The sequence below is a fragment of the Talpa europaea genome (genome assembly GCF_964194135.1).
Source record: "Talpa europaea genome assembly, chromosome: 11".
In the NCBI taxonomy this organism is placed as follows: Eukaryota; Metazoa; Chordata; class Mammalia; order Eulipotyphla; family Talpidae; genus Talpa; species Talpa europaea.
The window spans coordinates 75,837,240-75,857,411 of record NC_140078.1 but is presented as its reverse complement, the minus strand read 5'-3'; the positions used below and the strand labels follow the sequence as shown (position 1 = coordinate 75,857,411).

The window sequence follows — 20,172 nt, the reverse complement described above, 5'->3', positions numbered from 1 at the left end:
GGTGAGTAGCTTGCCTAGCTTGGCTTCCCAGCCTTACACAGTACAATGTGGGCAGAGAAAGACCCACCCAGGCCACTGAAACAGCCCGACAGCTGCCTTGAGGCCAGCCCCCGGTCATCCTTCAATGGATAAAGGTTTCTGAGACTGAGGCTGAACATCCTTTGTCCTGTACCCTCTCAGGAGCACCCTTGCCCCACCTCATCAATTCTAAACCCTCCTATCACCCACATCCCCAATCTAAACAGAAAGGTTCCAAAAATCCTCACTGGCTTTCCAGAAACGTATGCACATCAGTGTGTTAACTGTCCCAGGGAGGCAATCTAAGCCTATCATTCTTATTTTCTAATTTTAATTAAAGGAATTTTAAGTAACATCAAGCAGATGGAATGATATTTTGAAGGGGTGTGAGGGAGAGATTCTGTTTATTTTTATAAGCCCTTTTGGTCCTTTTAGAATTCCTGAGCTTAGGACCTGGAGGAAAAGAAAGCCAGAGAGAGAAATTACAGAAAATCATTGCAAAGAGGACTTGGGGTTTGAGACTGGGGAATGGTGGCAGGGGAGGATAGTGAGGAGGGGACAATGGGAGATAAGGCAGGTTCTTGAAAGCCTAAAATGGAGATCATCACCAAATGCAATGACTACCAGGGGAATTCAATCAGGGAGAAATGAAAACAGAGCAACATCAAAATTATTTAACAGTTTTGGGCCTCCCCAGTGGCACAGTGAGTTGAGCACCATGCTGTGAAGCTGTCCGCAGCCTCTGCAGCACAGGTTCAATTCCCAGCCCGCCAGGGAGAAACCCACATGGCGCAGCAGACCTCTCCTGCCTCACCCACTGCTCCCCTCAGCAGTGTCTTTGGTCTGTCTGCCTGCTCTGCTCCCTGCTCTGTCTCTGATGAATTCTCTCACCCTCCCATGCCTCTGACCTGTACCCCAGTTCTTATATAAATCTTTTAAAAACTTATTTAACAGTTTTCTTGAAATGTAACTGACATACAATTAACTGCACTCCTTAAAGACATTGAACATACCCAAGACCCTCAAACACATCTATTCATGAATACCTCACTATTTTGATTATAGTTGCTTCATTATCAGACTTAAATCAGGAAGTGGTTTACCCTCCAATTTTGTTCTTTTTCAAGGTCATTTTGGCAATATTAAGGTTCTTTGTACTTTGTATATAATCTGTAGAACCACATGATCAATTTCCAATGACAACAACAAAAAAGTCTGCCGGGGGTTTAATTTGGGATTGCATTAAGTTTACAAGTCAAATTGAAAAAAACCTGGCATCTTAACAATATTCAGTCTTCCTACACATGAGTAATGTATCCCTCTTCATTTTATTTAGAAGTTCTTTCATTTCTTTCAGCATTATTTTGTGGTTTTCACGTCTGTCAGTTTTATTACTACAGATTTCATTTTCTTTGCTATTGTAAATGGCATTATTTTTATTGCAATTGCCCATTGCCAGGAATAAATTAGGTTTTAGTATATTGATCTTGATTCCTGCAAAATTGCTAAACTTTTATAATTTCCAGTAGCTACTTACAGATTGCATTGGATTTTCAACAAAGAAAATAATGTCATCTGGGAATAAAGATAGTTTTACTTCTTCCTTCCCAATTTGGATATTTCTTTTTCTTGACTGATTGCACCAACCAGAACCTCTAATACAATAGCAAATGGAAGTGGAGAGGAAGAAAGCATTAAGCCTTTCACCATTATGTATGTTAAACTTATATTTCTACATATGACTAACATATTCAACATCACTTACAATATTCCCTAAGTGTTGGTTTTGAATTTTTATCAAGTACATTTTATGCACATTCTGACATGATTATACTTTGTTTTGAACCAATCCTTGCATTATAGGACATTATGCGATTCACCTGCTGAGTGCTTGATATTTTTGTTTCCCTAAAAAGAGTTGTGAGGTACCTCTCTCAACCGTTAGGCAATTAAGTTATTTAGGAACAATTTGATCCTTTAAAGTCACAGGGCAGGGCCTCCCCGGTGGCGCAGCGGTTGAGCGCTGGGTTGCGAAGCTGCCTGCGGCCTCTGCGGCGCCAGTTCGATCCCCGGCTGCTCCCCGGCCACCGGAGGAGGATCCCACATGGTGCGCAGACCTCTCCTGCCACCCGCTGCTCCCCTCAGCAGTGTACTTCGGTCCCTCTGCCTGCTCTGCTCCCCACTCTGGCTCTGGTGAATTCTCTCACCCTCCCGCGCTTCTGACTGTGCCCAGCGCATGTATAAACAAAACAAACAAACAAATATAATAAATAAATAAAAACATGCCTCTATATAAAAAAAAATAAATAAATAAAGTCACAGGGCAAGTAGAGAGCTCCTAGGGTCAGAATAGAACAGGAAAAACCTTGGAAGAATAAGGAAGGCTCCAGAAATAAGGGTAACAACTTCCAAAGAGGACTAATTAAATACCCCAGGACTAGGGGAAATAGGACATTCTGGAATAGGTAAAGAAAAAGGACTCTAAGATAAGGACTGGGACACAAGACTTCATTCTGGGCACAGAGACATTAAAGCAGAGTGAGTGACACCACAGAGAACTAACCAATCACACAGAGAGTGAAGGGGCTTTAGAATAATTAGGGAAAGAAGGTGTATTCCCTGAGGCAGGACTCCATTTGGCTTCCTTGCCCCTTCCTGGCCTGGTTCTACTGGCCTGGGTGTCCCACTTTATTTCTGTTTTGTTTTTTTTTTTCCTTTTTAATAAACTTTTTCTTGTATCTATTTCTCTAAACAAATTTGTCTTTTTGCTTGCTTGCCTGAGCATCAGTGAAGTTCCTGCTGCGGCTTTTTGAGACACTAACCCATGATGGTCTAGTGGCCGGGACTTGGTGCTGCCACCACAGCTTGCATCCATTCCTGGCTGGGAGACTAGACCTGAAAACCTGAAATTATGGTATCACTTTCAGATCTTGTTTTTATGATTTGCTAGGTGGGAATGGAAGAGAACTCAGTTAAGGAACAATTATTGCCCAGCACTGAGGCAGAAGCTTACTGGGTATCCTCCCCAATGTGCCACCCATAAGAAATTTTCCAGTCTATCCAGGTGGAAATGAACTTGTATTAACTGGAACTATTTTTTAATCCTATGGATTGTTGTGTCACAATCATGTGTTCTGAATACTTCAGGAAGGTCCACTATAGATGGTATGGGATTTTCTCCCTGTGTAACTCTTAGTCCTCTTACTCTGGCCATATTCTCAGCTGCATCTCAACTCAGAGAATCTAAAGCACAAATCTGATAGCAGCATACTTTTGCCTAAAACCCTCCATGGCTCCCCATGATAGCTTTAGAGTGGATACCAAGTACAGCCTTGTTGCATAATCCAGTTAAAAAGAGGAGCTGTTAGTTTTTTGTAGATTCCAAGACAAAACCCAAGAGCTTGCTCTCTGTGAAATAGAAAGCTTGACGAGTTGAGAGACAGGGATGTGGCTGAGCTACATGACAGGTTTACAGGTTTACAACTGAAAAATAATGGGCAGGAGGTACAGGGGCAGGCTCCAGAGATGACCAAGATGAGGTGGTTGCCTGGCTGGTGTGGATATTGAAATACAAGAGCCACAGCCTTGGGCAATGAGGTAATCTTTCAGCACACTGGGGGAAATCAACTTGGGGAGGTGGAAAGGAGTTTTTTGTACTGAAAGAGAGGTGACACCAGAGACCCTGATTTTTTCCTTTTTTTAAAGTCGGTAACTTTTAGCTTCTGCAGTAATTTTGAACTTCAGAGTTGCAGCCAGTAGCAAAACATGTTCACCCCACCTCCCCTAACAGCAGCATTTTATCAAATCATAATATAGTTACTAAGAAATAGAAATTAACATTGATACATACTTATTAACTAATCTGTAGACCTCACTCAAATCTTGTATCCTTTTCTACTTATGTCCTTTTCTGTTCCAGGATCCAAACTAGGGAGCTGAGGTGCCTTGGCCTCCTCCAATTTGGGATAATCCATCTAGTCTGTCTTTGTTTTTCTAATGACCCAGACATGTATTTGGAATACCTTGGTTTGCCTGATGTTTCCTCTTGATTAAATTTACATTATGCTATTTTTTTTCTTTTTTGGCCAGGAAAACCTTGTACCCTTATCAGCAGATTATGTCAAGAGTAAAGAAAGTCAGTATGTTATCATATTTTCATCACTGATAATGTTCACCTTGATAACTTGGTTAGGGTGGTATCTATTAGTTTTATCTACTATTAAGTCATCATTTATTCCTTCATAATCACTAAGTATCTTGTGGAGACAGACTTCGAAGTTCTGTTTCTTATTTCCCATTAAACTTTTACCCATTAATTTTGTCATGGATTGAGGTGGCCAGATTTCATTTGACTTAGAAAAATAGTGACATTTGTTACAAATAACTAAGACTCATACTTAGTAAAAAGGCTTACATATTTTCTGTCTCTGACAATATTTCAAGGTACATTTCTTAGCATACCCTGTGCTCCAATCTCACCATAATCTCCCATGTTTCATGCCTATGACTGTGTCCTCCATCTGGGATGCTCAGCCTTCCGGTCCTTCTCTGCCTGCCACCATGCTGCACCTGCTTGGCTTACTATCATTCATCTGCAAACACAATTCCAAATGCGCTGAGGGATTCAGAGAAGATGGCCGAATAAGAAGCAACAAGAATCTGTGTCCCCACTAAGGTAACAATTGCATTGTCAGAATTTGCCTGATGTAACTATTTGGAACTCTGTAGTCCAATGAAGGTGTGCAACTGCCAGGGAAAAGCTTGGACAGTGAATTGTAGTTAATTTGGGTCAATTTAACTCTGAGCACAGTAGCAGCAACCAATGCCCAAATCCTAGCCCCAGAGCAGGTGGCTGTGCAAGTGTCCCTGGAGCAGCCTGCTCAGAATTCACAAGAGCCAGGATAGGCCAAAAGGCTCCTATTCCTCCACATGTTGAGAATGTGTTTTCTGATTGCTGATTGTTGCTTCTCATCACAAAGGTGCAGACAAAAAGGCAGATGGTCACTGCATGGAAAGGATTTAATGGGACAGCACAAGAAAATCAATCAATATAATACAGCATCCAAAGTGATCTAAAGATTCAATAAAGCCCTATGAAAATCTCAATGATGTTCCCTTTTTTCCAGAAATAGAAAGCCTCATCTTAAAATTTATATGGAATTTCAGGGGACTGTGAATAGAAAAAACAATCTTAAAAAATAGCAATGAAGCTGAAAGAGCCTCACTTCCAGATTTCCAAAGTATGATAAAACTACCTTAGCCAAAGCAGTGGTCATGCGCCTCCCTAAGTCAGAATGAACTTCTAACATTTTGTTCTTTGCACTTTTAATGTTGTAAAAGATCTTCCAGAATTCCTTTTATGTGAGGGTTTTGTGTTGTTTTTTTGTTGTTTGTTTTGTTTTGCTTTTGTCTATATCGCTTTCTCTGGGACTTCATTCTTTTCTTTAAAACCACTGTTATCGGGCCTCCCCTGGTGGCGCGGGCGGTTGAGCGATGCACTGTGAAACTGTCCGCAGCCTCTGCAGCGGGGTTTGATCCCCGGCCGGCCGGTTCAATCCTACATGGCGAAGCAGACCTCTCCTGTCTCGCCTGCTGCTCCCCTCAGCATTGTATTTTGTCAGTCTGCCTGCTCAGTTCCCCACTCTCTCTGGTGAATCCTCTCAACCTCCCGCGCATCTGGCCTGTACCCTGGTTCTTGTATAAATAAATAAACCTTAAAAAAATAAAATAAAATAAAACCACTGTTATCATAGGTAAATAATCTCACCTCCACTGAGTTCCTCTGCAGAGCCACCATCTCCCCAGTACCCCTGACAACATTCCTAATGTCTGCTGTTTTTCTACAATTCCCTTCACATTAGAATCACATTTCACTTCCAGCCTCATCACTTTTAGTTTCTTTGTTGCACTCTCATCTTTGTTAGCCAATTCCCTCTTATAATTATCCATTTTCATAAAATGCTACATGGATTTACCATTGGGAGACAAGGAGGAACCATAATCAAATGCTTTGCTGTCTGTGCGTGAACTAAATAATAGATATAGAGGGACCAACTGCTGACAAATTTTGAAATAAGTGTATTATTAGTCACTGATGATGAGGCACATCTACTGTTTACACCATGATTTGTTTGTACCTCGTGCAATTACTTCATGAAATTACTCACAGTGAATACAACGCCAGAACTGCAAATTAACCCAGAGTCTGAAGGGACTAGTATTATTTAGTTGAATTTTGTCAGAGCCATGTAAAGCAAGAATTGTCTATGTGTGGATGTATATCAGAATATATATTAATTATGAAATGATTCTAATTTTAAATATATGTGCATCTAAATTGTATATATATTCAATTTATACACTTTTTTGCTTTAATACATTTTAAATTAGCATATTAAATAAACATATATTCTGGTATTTAACTTATATTACAAATGTTTTCCCACATTGTTAAATATGCCTAGGAAATATGATTTTTAATAGCATCACAGAATTCTACCTTAAGATGCAATTTAATTTCCAATTGAGGAACATATAGGTTATCATTGAAGTACTTGATCCTAAAGATAATGCTGTGAGACTATTTGTTTTAAAAATTCTTTCTGTGCTGCTAATTATTTCCTACCTACAAATTTAATTCACTGACTTTATTCTTGGCAGGATCCATATTTCAGAGTTCCACGTGCACTTCTTTCTTCTGTCCCTCCTCTAACTCCCACTTCCTCTTTTTCTTCTATCAGTCTGTCCCACTGTCCCGGTCTAATTTTATGAAACAACTGATGCACATTCATAGTAATGCATTACAACTTGATTGCAGTTTTGGAAAGAGGGTGATAAGAAAGTGGGAGTTTGGATCATCAGTGGGTGAGAACGATATTCTAGAGCTGCTTTCTGGCACGACTCCTGTCCCAGCATGAGTGAATGCTTCCCTATTCGACTTAGAAGAGCTTTGGTCATTAACAAAGTGCTATTAAAAAACATACCACCATAGGGCCTCCCAGGTGGTATAATGGGTTGAACAACGTGCTGCAAAACTGTCCGTAGCCTCTGCAGCATGGGTTTGATTCCCGGCCAGGGAGATACCCAAATGGCGCGGCAGACCTCTCCTGCCTCACCCGCTGCTCCCCTCAGCAGTGTCTTTGGTCCGTCTGCCTGTTGTGCTCCCTGTTCTGTCTCTGGTGAATTCTCTCACCCTCCCACGCCTCTAACCTGTACCTCAGTTCTTGTATAAATACATAAAAATCAAAAAAAAATAAATAAATCTAAAAAAAACTACCGCTATATTACAATCACTTTAAAACAAAGATATAAGAAGTAATGGAAGAAAATAGGACCTGCAGTTCTGGGAACTTTCTTTCCTACAGCTATTTATCCAAACACAACACCACAGTCCCAGAGCCTCTATTGTTAGAAAGGGTGACACTGCTGTGACTTCTACCTTGGGGGCTTCTATGCTCTGTGCAGGGATCCTAAAGCTGGGGGCTTAACCACTGCAGTTACTATCAATACAAGTACAGCAATTTCCAGACAGACAAGTTTGAGGGAACTGCTACCTTCTCTTTTGTATCTTTTCTGGTCAAAGTTAGGGCAGGAGTTGTTTTAGGAACACTGGCTTCCCAATTGAAGGGCAGGGCAAACCCTGTGAGGAGAGGTCAACTTCTAAAAGGAAATCCACATAATGTGATTTTAAAACAAGCAAGCTGGTGATCCATCAGCAAAGCCGCACTCCTGGAGGGCCTGGCTTCGCAGGGCAGGGCAGCAGGGGAGCACACACCCACTGCGTGCATTTGTACTGGAATCCATTCCTTTCCAGACCTAGTCTAGGCTGTTACATTGAAGAAAGGTAGAAAAGATGCCACATTTATCAGCAATTTGCTTCTTTCACTATACTAGGCCCCAACATGAAGGAAATGAGTATCGTTCCTGAATTTTGAGGACTTACATAGTCTTAGTGGAGAAGGGGGCTGAGACATAAATGAGTTATTTCAGCACCATTTCATAAAAAGTGATAGGACTATGGAAGGTCGGGCTGCGCGTTGGAGCTGGGAGTGAGGTGCCTCATCTAGTCTTGGCGGGTCGAAGTGGACTTCCTGAAAGAAGTGACACCTAAGCCAAGACCTAGAGCTGAGAAAGCAACAGCCAAGTGGAAAGCAGAAGGGCATGTTTTGGCAGTGGCAAGGAAAATCATACATGCTTAAAGAACCGAAGGAAGGTGGGGGTGCTGAACAAAGAGTAGGACACAGAAAATCAAGAGATGGGGCTGAAGAAAATGGCAAGAAAATGGCACATATTAAATTGTTTCCTAAACATATTTAGAAGGTTGGATTTATCCAAGAGTGGTGGAAACCACTGGAAAGTGATGAAATGAATTTTGCATTTTTGAAAGGGCACTCAGCCTCCACTATGACTTTGAGAAGACAATGGAAGGGGCACCTCCAGGCAGAAATCTCAGATAGACAGATGGTTACCATGACCCTGCAGGCACAAGATGATGGTGGTGGCCTTCACAACAGCGCCCAGGGAGAGGAGGAGAGTTACAGTATGTGACAAGTTTTGGTGGCCCAATAGGGATGGGACAGGATGGAAAGGGAATAGGAGTGGTAGGGTGATGCCCACATTCTTGGCATGGGCAATTTAGGGCAAGATAGTTTCATTTACTGACCAACAGAACACAAGCATGTGTTTTAGCCCTGTTGAGTCTGAGGTGTTTATGGTACATCCAGTAGAAATGTCCAGAAAAGACACAGCCATGGCTAGTGGGGGAAAGGGTTACCCCATTAGCATCTCTAAGGTGACCCCATTAGCATCTCAGAGCAGCTGGTCAGCCTGTTCTATCTTTATATTGTGATTACAAGGCATGTCCACAGATTCCTTTGAAACTGAATTGTGTATAGAACTTTGCAAATAAGTCAGTCTAGGAATTATCTGGGAGGAGGGTCTAGAATCGTCAGATTTTTCTAAACACCTCATACTCAGAATCATGGTCTTACACCCACATTTCACTATGATTCACCTACAGTGTAGATTATAAAGGTTATATTATATTATAGGCTGACAAGTTTCATATTTTAAGGGTATATTTATTGTCTAGGACCTTATCTGGAAAAACCTCAAAAGTTTACAAGTCTATTCTCCAGCCTTTAGACAAAACACTGCCAAAATTATCCAAGTCAAATGTAAACTGAAAGTCTGTTTGTTTTTCCCCATGGGAACGCAATTCTAGCACCTTATTCTAGAACCTATTATATTTTCTTAACAATCACTGTAAAATTTATCTTTAGTCTATATATGCTCTAGTTTAGGCCCTCAATGGTCTTATTACTGTTTTCTTTACTTTATACACAGCTATAAATGTCTGTTGGTCTTTTCAGAGAAGATACATTATAATGTTCTTGTCATAGGTCATTTTTAAACCTTATGATTCCAGTGATAACTGCGTATGTTCGCAACACAGCTCACACATATTAGGCAGATGTCTGGCCAATGCGATAGAGCCTAAGTGTGATCAAGTTACTAGTAACAGAAGTTCAGGCTCCCGGAGAGCTGAGGAGAAGCTCTCAGAGGACACAATGCAGGAATAACTGGTCCCATGTTGCCTCTGGCAGCTGATTATGGGAAAGCAGCGTGACTGCAGAGGCACCTGGTGGAGACCTGACCTAACCATGCACAAAGAATCTGTGGACTCTCAGAAACACTCAGTCTGCATTCACTGCCCCACTACCATCCCCAGTGGATGCTGTGCACTGGCACTCAAATCTTCAGCCTGCCTGCCTGCCTTCCATAAAGGTTTTTCTCCCAGGGTCCTTCACCATGAACCACAATCACCATCCCCACACAAACACAGGCCTCTAGGCCTCCCCCCCACAGTGGTACCCCATGCCTGCCCACTGGCCAGCAGGTACCGACACTCTGAAGGGCAGCTCCCTGCTTCCTCAGAGACTGTGGACGGACGGGCACCCTGTGCAATCCAGCAGACCTGCCCACTGTTCTGCAGGCTGTAGTCACAGCTTCTCCAGTAAAGTCTGACCTGTTGCCTTGGGGAATGGGCTCCCTTTTCAAGTATATCCTTCCTTGGGCACTTCCCCTCAGCTTTCGGGTACTCTGCAGAGTTCCTTTCTCCTCTATCATAGCTAACAATTCTTTTTTTTTTTTTTTTTTTAATAGAGGCATGTTTTATTTATTTATTTATTTGTTTGTTTGGTTTGTTTATACATGCACTGGGTACAGTCAGAAGCGCGGGAGGGTGAGAGAATTCACCAGAGCCAGAGGGGGAGCAGAGCAGGCAGAAGGACCGAGGTACACTGCTGAGGGGAGCAGCGGGCGGCAGGAGAGGTCTGCGCACCATGTGGGACCCTCCTCTGGTGGCCGGGGAGCAGCCGGGGATCAAACTGGTGCTGCAGAGGCTGCGGCAGCTTTGCAACCCAGCGCTCAACCGCTGCGCCACCGGGGAGGCCCCCTAACAATTCTTTTTTATTAAAATTCTGTTCAAACTTCTGTGGTTTTTGCCTTCTGACTGGACCCAGATATAATCAGTCTTATTCACTGACTGCACACATCAACAGTATTTGTCACCAGTGCCCAGTAGACAGATGGGCAATGCATCTTCAATTATCTTTATTTTTCCCTCTAGTTCAATTGTATTGTGGTTAAAGAATGTGGTCTATATAGTTTCTAGGGAATTTATTGATATTCCTCTAATATAATACATGGTCAACTTTTTAAAGATGTTTACAGAAAGCTGAAATGAAAAGGTATAGTTTCTATTATCAGGTATATGTGTTTGTGTGTGTTTATATATATATATTTATATATTTCTATTAGCTCAATCTTATTAAAGTTTTTATATCTTCCATATGGTGGTCAACAAACTTTTTCTGTAAAGAGTCTGATAGTAAATAATATCGCTTTATGGGCTATTTAATGTCTCTGTTGTAACTCTTCAACTCTATTGTTAAGGTGTAAAAGCAGCCAGAAGCAATGTGGAAATGAATTATCTATGTGGCTGTATTCAATAAAACTTTGTCTACAAAAATAGGCAGGAAGAGAAATGCAAGATAATTTCACTCATATGTGGGATATAAAAAATAAAGGATCAGACAAAACCAATCCCTAGAAATCTGACTATAGAACTGAGGCTACCAGGAGGGAAGGGTGGGGCAACTTGGGGAGCAAAGGAAGGAGGGGCGCCCAATGGTCCATGGTAGAAGATTATTGGTGCTTTGGTGGTAGAGGTAGTGTAATAACTTATATCTGCAGAGATGTGAACCTACACCCTTAAGCATGTAAGTCACCATTACCTCAACACACACACACACACACACACACACACAGGCAGTGGGCCAAAGTTAACCCACAGGCCATAGTCTGTCAATCCCTATTCTACATCATTTTTATTCACTTGGTCTGTTAAGCAATGAGAAAGATATTTTAAATCCCTTGATATTACTATATATTTTTGGATTTCCCTCCATATGTCTATAAAGTCCTATGTTAATTATTTGGCATAAAATGGTTGCTAGTTGTTATATCTTTTTGTGAGGCTTATTCCTTATCTTTGTAGAATTCTCTCTGTGCTATTAATGGTTTTGTGTTTGTTTTGTTTGCACTAAAACTTATATTTAATATGGGAAAACATTTAGAAAGAAAATAGAAAACAATTAAGAAGCAGAATTTATTTATCAATAAATCCAATTGGAATTTATTCCACCTTTTAAAAAAATCTCAGAAGATTGCATACACCAAAGCCTGGGGTATAAGATATATAGGTGAAATAGTATCCTAGAAATTTTACCTATAATGGATTCCTCATCTATCTTAAAATATTTTTCTATTTTTAATCTAATTTGCTAAAAATATTATCCTATGTATGATGTATTGCATCAATTAACTTATACAAAATGAGGCCATTTTGAGTCTTAGACATTGTATGTTCCTAAAGAGTATGTGGTTTGTGAACCTTTCCTCTCTGTTCACTGGAGCCTCATCAGTTTCTTGCCCTTATAGAGAGTTGCTTGTCAGGTTGTACCCTGTTCTCTGAGCTGGAGTACTTAGCAAGCATTGCTATTTTCCTGTAATTTCAGGCAAACATCAATACAAAAAGATCCTTCTCCTCTATCAGGACCACATCCTGGGTTTTTGCTTGGTCCCTTACCTCATGGTGAGTCCACAGCCACTTTGTGTGGCAGCTCTATCCTGGATGTGCTACAATTTAGTGTTATTCCATAGTGACTAATCAAAGCCCTTTTTCATTCTCACTCAGTTGAACCAAGCCTTTATTTACCGAATACAATGAGGGCTGTAGCATTATTCATCCTATCTGCATTTACTTTCTTTGAGCAAGAGAGCAGAAAAAGACAAGTGCCAGCAGCCTCAAGACAACTGAAGAGCTGCCTGCCTCTGGGTAGGGTGGAGATCACAAGGGATACACTCCCCGGTTAGCTGGACCTCTAGATCTCGGATCCACACATCTGGACAGGGTGTCAGAAGCTTTGTGGAATTTCACAACCAACCCTCTGACTGCTTTGTCCACTGCTGGGAATCAAATGTCTACACAATGGGTCCACCCTAAGCTTGGCTATTTTTATAAATTCAGCGTTGTTATGTAGTCTTACCTATTTCACGCTATTTCTGTGGAGGTGCGGTAGGCACGTTGTGGGTCTATGTCTGCGCCTATATTTATTGTATCACTATTTACAATAGGTAAAACCTGGAAACAACCCAAATGCCCAAAAATAGATGACTGGATCAAGAAGATGTGGCACATATACACAATGGAATACTATTCAGCAATCAAAAAAGATAAACTCATGCCATTCACTCATGCCATTCACAGCAACATGGATGGAGCTAGAAGGAATTATGCTCAGTGAAATAAGCCAGAAGGAAAAAGAAAAATACCAGATGGTTCCACTTATAGCAGGAATATAGGGGAGCCAAATAAGACATCAATGTAAAAAAAAATAACAACAGTACAAATCACAACAAAGCAAAAACAGACAATTATAAATCAGAGACATACTGCAGGGGCAGAGGAGGGAGGGGGTGAGGGGGAGGGAGGGAGGAGCACAGGGGACTGCGGTGATGGTGCACGGGTGCCTTGGGGAAGGAAATTCTATGGGGACTCAATTTGAGAGGGTTGGGGGAAGCAAATATTGTCTAAAAAATGTAAAAAAATGATAAATGATAAAAAAAATCTAAAAAAATTAAAAATTAAAAAATTAAAATAAAATAATAAGGATTTGACATTAAATAGCTATTTAATTGTACTTAAATACCTATTTAAATGAATGAGCCACCCAGTTTAAAAATAAAGCAGAATTTTAGTATTTCCATGCCAAATGATCTTCTGAAGTTCCTTTTGGTTCTACTTTTAAAAGGAATTAAAGTAGCATAGGTACTCAAGACATCATAAAATTCAACTAAAATTACTCCAACCACAGCGATGAGTTGAAAGCCACCCAACAGGTGAGCTCTTACCAGTGGAATGAGCAGGCTCACGAGGTCTGTCAGAGGTTTGCTGAGCAGCAGCAGGTCTTCGGCAGCCTGCGTGTCCCCTCCTGAGCCAGACTTCTGTGCCTTGAACAGGGAGAAGAGAAAGTCAAGGGCGTCGTGGAGATGATCCAGCTTGGCCGCAGGTGAGAGCTTCACTGTCTAGCAGATGAAGGCGGCCAAGGAAGTATTACCCCTCGAGCTCCCGAAGAGAATTTAGGTCCCGTTATAGCAGGACACAGCGCACACATGCCCACTGCAGAGCCCGGTGCAGCCCAGCTAAAGCAGTAACAAGGGCCGTGTGTGGCTGGAGAGGTGAGGTTGAGTCACTACACTGGGTCAGCACTTTCTCTCTTCAGTCATCCAGAGACATGGTGCTGTTGTCCCCATATGTCAGGTGAGAAAACTGATGTTCAGAGAAGTTAAGCAGCTTGTCTAAACCCTCACAGATAGCAGGTGACAGAGTTAGGGGACAAACCCACATTGTGTGACTTCATATTACACATCCTCATCTCTCCTGGGCATTTTATGCATATTATATGAGGATCCCAAATGCATTCTGCTATGCTTTCATTTCCTAAGTGCATATACATGCCTACATCACATCTGGAGTGTTTGCCCAATGTACTACTGCACAAATGACTTCAGACACAGGTCTACACTGCTTGGGAAGGATTGCCTTAAGCTGAAGTGGAATAAGGAATGAGAAGTGAGTGGCTTTCGTTTTAACTGTGTCTTCTCTCAGGAGTTTTACAGAATGGTCTGATCCCTTGGGAGATTTCTTTTTTTTTTCCCCAAAGATTTATTTATGTACACAAGAGCTAGGGTGTAGGCCAGAGGTGTGGGGTGAGAGGATTCACTAGAGACAGAGTAGGGAGCAGAACAGGCAGATCTACTGAAGTACACTACTGAGGGGAGAAGTGGGCAAGAGAGGAGAGGTCTGCTGTGCCAATATGTGGGTTAGCTCCCTGGCTGGGGATCAAACCTGTGCTGCAGTGGCTGCCTATATCTTCATAGTGCTGAGACTGAACCCTTTGCACCACCAGGGAGACCCCCTTGGGAGATTACTATCTCAGAGATGACTCATTTTATATTGGGGGAAAAAAGACACTGATTATTAATTGTGTTTGCTATGGTATATACACATCTCATTCATATACTCCCGCTCTTTATTTCCACTCAAAAGAGACAAGACAACTTTCAGGTAATGGCCTTTGTCAGAGCCTGTATAGTAAGCTGCAGGCCTCGCTGCTTCGGGTCATTAACCTGGCCTTTCTCATGAATGTCAAATTTCCTTTTGCATTTCAGACTACTATGAACAGAATGAGTTCCTTGCTTTGTTTGGCTCAGAAGGAGTTGAATGAAAATCAGACAACTGTCTTTTAACAACAGGTTCCTCTCAATAGCCAAAAGGAACATGGTCATCATGTACATGGAGTTTCCCTCTCCCCTCCTCACCCCCACATCTAGTCTCACCCACTGGTTATCAAAAAGAATTTTCTCCCCAAAAACATATGTGAAGTACTATCCTAGAACAGAAACTTTTTGACCCTTTGCTGTTGATTCCCACCTCTGAAGCCCAACGTAACACAGAATATCCATTCACATTAACACGTTATCCTCTAGAGTAGACTGATTCTCTGGTGAAAAACTACCTTATAGACTATGAAGAAAAGGGGGATTTTTAGAAGGATTCTAGTCTGCACAGCAGGATGAGGATGTCAGGCTTGCTTGCACGAGATGGTAGTAAGAAGTTAATCTGGGGACATTCTGAATGTGAAAACCCAGCTTTGGACATTCTGAATCTGAGGTGACTGTGAGGCATTCTAGTGGTCCTCGTAAAGAAGCAACTAAATATGTAACTACGGCTCCCAGAAGAAATAAATTTTAATCAGTGAAACGATAAATATGGGACTGTCAATTCATGAACCATACTTAATACTAAATGGCATTACCCAAAATGAGATAAAGGAATACAACTAGTTTCTTGGCATTAAAAAAAAAAAATGGCAGAGATAACACAGCTCTATTTCATCTAGTGTTGCTACATGAATTTAGTTCACGGGGTTAGGTATTTGAGAGGTTTGGTGAATAAACACAAAGGCATTTGTGGAAAACAAGGGACAGCCAATTCCTCAAGCAGAAGGTTTAAGCAAACAGTGGAGCACAACTTGCACTGGGATGAACCAGACCAATTCAATTCAGTACTCACTGTGCTCCCTAAGCACCACCATGTGCAGACTTATGATGCACAGAGGAATCGATGCATTCCCCATTATGCAGGATCTCACACTTTAATTAAGAGAATGACAAGTTTCTCAATAACTGTGCTGAAGGCAGAGTATGAAAACTTTCTATAACAGACGTAGAAACAGAGTTGGGGGTAGGGGTTGAATGGTTGTATGATAAGGAGACATTTGACTTTGTAATTTGGATCATGTAGGTGAGGTCTACAGGGAATAATGTGGAAAGCAGTGTTTCAGGTGCTAGGACTCACATGAGAAAAGGCATGGGAGTAATAGGATCCAGGATCCATTTGGAAAATTCCAAGCCAACTGTTTAACGTGGGCCTGGGCAGCATGGAAGACTGGTAGATGGGACTGGAAAGGCAGCCTGGGGCTGGGTCATATCAGGCCTTGAATGTCTCACCAGGAGTTAGAAAATTTTATCATAAGCAATGAGAAGTCACTGAGGTTTTCAAAGAAAGGGGAGAGAAGTACAGGGTATGGCAGAAAAATTGCATTTGCATTCACCAGACAGAAGGTAGACCCTGGGGGAGAGCAACAAGGAGGGCAAGTCACAGAAGAGTCAAACTGATAATTTCAAGAGAGAGTAAAGTTAGAGACTACAGCCCCCGCTGCAGGTAGCCTTTACATGTGTGAAAGACTAGAAGAACTCAGTGGCCCCATTTCACTCTTTCAGCAATACCAGCACACCTGAAAATAAATGGCAGTTTAATTGTCTTACTACCAAGGTGTCAAGTTCTCTCACTACCTCAGACATAGTCAGGGCCCAGGGTGGAAAGTCAGGTGATCTAGATTTTAATATTGAGTATTGGTATTCTCTAACCCCCAAACTGGGCCAGGTTCCCCCCTCCCATATTCCCTCTGCAACATCCTATACCTTTCAGTTGTTGCACTCCCATCAGTGCAATGAGGTGATGATTTGCCTCCTCTATTTGTATATTAATGGTCTTTCCTACCAAACAGAAGCTCTCCTAAGAGCCAACACCCTTTCTCTCTTGATCCCTGCTGAAATCACACGTGCCTAACCTTGCTCCAGGCTCATTGAGTGCAAAATGAAACTACAAGTAAAATCGCATGAGCCTGGTAGAAGTGAACGTGCTCTGTCAATGTGAACCAAGCGGGGCCTCCCCAGTGGCGCAGCAGTTGAGCGCTGGGCTGAGAAGATGCCTGCAGCCTCTGCAGTGCCCGTTCGATCCCCGGCCACCAGCGAGGGTCCCACATGGAGGGTCCCACATGGGGCACAGACCTCTCCTGCCACGCCCGCTGCTCCCCTCAGCAGTGTATTTCATCAGTCTGCCTGTTCTGCTCCCCACTCTGGCTCTGGTGAATTCTCCTACCTTCCCGTGCTTCTGACTGTACCCAGTACTTATATAAATAAATTAATTAATTTTTAAAAAAATATGAACCAAGCGGCCTCAGTGTGCAAGAGAGAAATGAAGAAGTCATGACCCAGGAAGACGTGAGTAAACAGGACAGCGGGGTGAGCTGCTAATCATACATTAACCTTCTCCTGACCTTCCCAGGACCAGGGACATGTAAGGCAATTTATATGTGTATATATTTACATCTTTTATCCTCTCACTGAAGTCCTGTGATGTCGCTGCAGAGGACTCATTATTGTATCTACTTTATAGATGAGGAGATGGATAGACAAGTACAGCAATACGCCCAGGGTCCTAGAGGAGGAAAGTGGTAAGGCTGGGATTTGAATTCAAGACACTCTGGCCTGCAAGGCCCATGTGCCCTTGTCACCTAAGTGAGTACTGAGCATGTTACAAGTCTGCTTCCACATCATTCACACACAGCTCAGGTGAAAATGGGGCCAATTCTGAGCCACGGGGAAAAATGGGGATAGGGACTAGACTCCCGAGGGAGATACGAGCACCTGCATCCTCCTTACTCGCCCCAGCACACACTCCTGCATCCTATCACTCTCCTTCTCACAGAGGGAAAGTGCTTCATAAATCTAAACACGATTATCATTTTAAGCACTGGCATTGCTCAATTCTGCATTAGAGAAGTTCCAGTTAGTAACCACAGGTTTTGATTGCCAAAGACTCCCCAAAGTGGAGCATGTTTAAAAATGGAAGAGGTGAAGTATGGTTTGGAAAGTGCTTGCAGCTCAGTGTTGTAGGAGAATGTGTTTTTGATGCACACTCCATTTCTTTTCCCAACTCTTTCCCCTAATTCAGTCTCAAGGACGCTACCTCTTTCATACTGACACTGGGTATCGTGGAGATCAAAGTCGGCGGTCAAGGCCAAAAGCAATATGTAGTAGATATACGGGAGGATTTAGAAAGATGACAGCTGTAAGATAAACAACAGTGCTAAAGAAAATGAGAAGAAAATAGTTATCTATTGGTACACTAGCAAAATGAAAAAGGAATTAAATACCATTTTGTATTAAGGACTGTCCCTTTAAACATCATTGATTACATCCCTAATCACTTGTTAAGAGGATTTCTATTGCTCTGGAATTTTTTAACTTCTGATCCTTTTTATCTACAACATATGAAACCTAAGTCTTTTACAGATTGATATCATCAAGGCACCCCGAGGGAATGATTATCAACTCTATCTTGAAGAATTACATTAAACTACCACTATGGAAACTGAAAGAAGAAACAGTGTTCTCTAAAGAGACACTTGCTAGAAAAGAGAAGAAAAGCTAAGATGAAATCCAGATCTCAGGATTCCATCATTACTAAGCATGCTTTACTATTCATTTAGAATTATTAACAGATGAGCAAATAAAAACAACGAGGTAGTTCAAAGGCTGTTTTCGTCTACTGGCTTTACAAGTTTGAGTTAAACACTATCATGTTTGTTGAGAGAATCTTGGATTTATTTATTAAACAACTAGACAAACTAAATACTGGACCAGCTTAACTGTGGATAAAAGATGCCATTTATCATAATGATGAACAACAGAGACTTCACCAGGGTCTAGGGATTTATTCTTGGCTCTGCTGCTGTGACTCTTGGCAAGGTATCTAAACAGTCTGGTTTCAACTTTAGCTTCTACATTTATCCAAGTCAGGATGCCACCATTTGATAAACATCTCCTGCAATTTTACCACGCTTGTAAATGTAACTATTAATCCATATTGGCTGTGTGCTTTCAAATGATCTAAGTATCAGCTGACTCAGTTGGTTAAAGAGATTATTAAAGGAATAGGCACGTTGAAGCACCAAACACCTAATATGGAAAGTACTCAATAAACCTGTATCCCTGTCTTTCTTTAGAGCATGACGCTAACTAAATCTAGGTTACAGTTTGGGACAAACTGATTTTTCTATAGCAACTGAATACTCATCTTGCAATTCCAAGAAAGTGAGTTTATGTGTTACATATGGGTGTACATCTGTGTGTACACAAACATGTGTGCTGTCCTTCATGCATGCACATATATGTATATGTGTGTCTCAAATCTCAACCCACTATTCCTAGCATGTGTTGAGGTGGGCTAGAGCTCCATCTCTGGACATGAAAGACTGCACACTACCTGGTCAACACTAGCATGCACGTAAGGCCAATGATCTAGCGAATCAGTTCCCTACCAGTGCTTGCTACATCTGTGCTTAGGCCTCTCCTGATTTCCTTCAAGGCTTTGACATTCTAGACATTCATCACCCCAACATGAATTACTTGGTAGTCTGTGCTCCACCACGTAATTGAGTCTTGAGGATGCTATTGATAAATGTCTCTGCTTCCACATCTCTCATACACAATTATAAGTTCATGTTCAAAAATAAAGACCTATTACAGAAAGATTAGAAAGAAGAGAGTGAATGGGAAGCATGACATGGCATAGTGGTCAAGACACAGGAAAATGGGGCCTCACCTGCAGAGCCACACGCACGACGCTGGATGTGTAGGTCAACATGCCGTGCAAAATATCTAGCAGGGAAAACAGCAATGTGATTGCTGTCTCATTGTTGGTTTTGTCGGCATCCAAGCACAGTGTGGCAGCTTTTGTGAACAGGTTACGAACATGACTTACCAGCCCTGAGGATAAAAAAAGGTGAAAGGTAAAACACTCATCATAAATTATAAAAATGATGTGTCATGTAAACCCAGCAAAGCAGGCAGTTCTACTCTACAGTGCATAAACTCGAAGCAGTGCTTCAACTGCACTCACTTGGGAATGGGTTTTAAATGCAGGTTTGCCGGCATCACTGCCAGGAAATCTTCTCAGGAACTTGGGGTAGGGTGTAGGAATGTGTTTGCCAAACAAAATCCCCACGTGATTTTGAGTCAAGAATTCCCAAAACTACACTGAGAAAATTATCCTCCACGGGCATGCTTCATAGGGATGAAAGACTCCAAACATTGGGAAACATGTATGTGAACATACTTTCCCCATGTTCTCTGCTGAAAGGCAAAGCTTTTCATGGTATAGATGGAACCATGGTTGGT

The 20,172-nt window shown here is 41.8% G+C and overlaps 1 protein-coding gene across 2 annotated transcripts in view; it reads right to left on the bottom strand.

Annotated features, from left to right (window-relative positions):
- ULK4 (unc-51 like kinase 4) overlaps window positions 1-20,172 on the bottom strand; it is a gene marked incomplete at its 5' end in the record, with an annotated part of 374,670 nt that overhangs the window by 115,159 nt on the left and 239,339 nt on the right. For both annotated transcript variants that reach the window (XM_084248396.1, XM_084248397.1), the window contains 2 exons: window positions 13,495-13,593; window positions 19,598-19,761. In XM_084248396.1, the coding sequence (XP_084104522.1) occupies window positions 13,495-13,593; window positions 19,598-19,761 (263 nt within the window). The remainder of the gene's footprint in view (window positions 1-13,494; window positions 13,594-19,597; window positions 19,762-20,172) is intronic.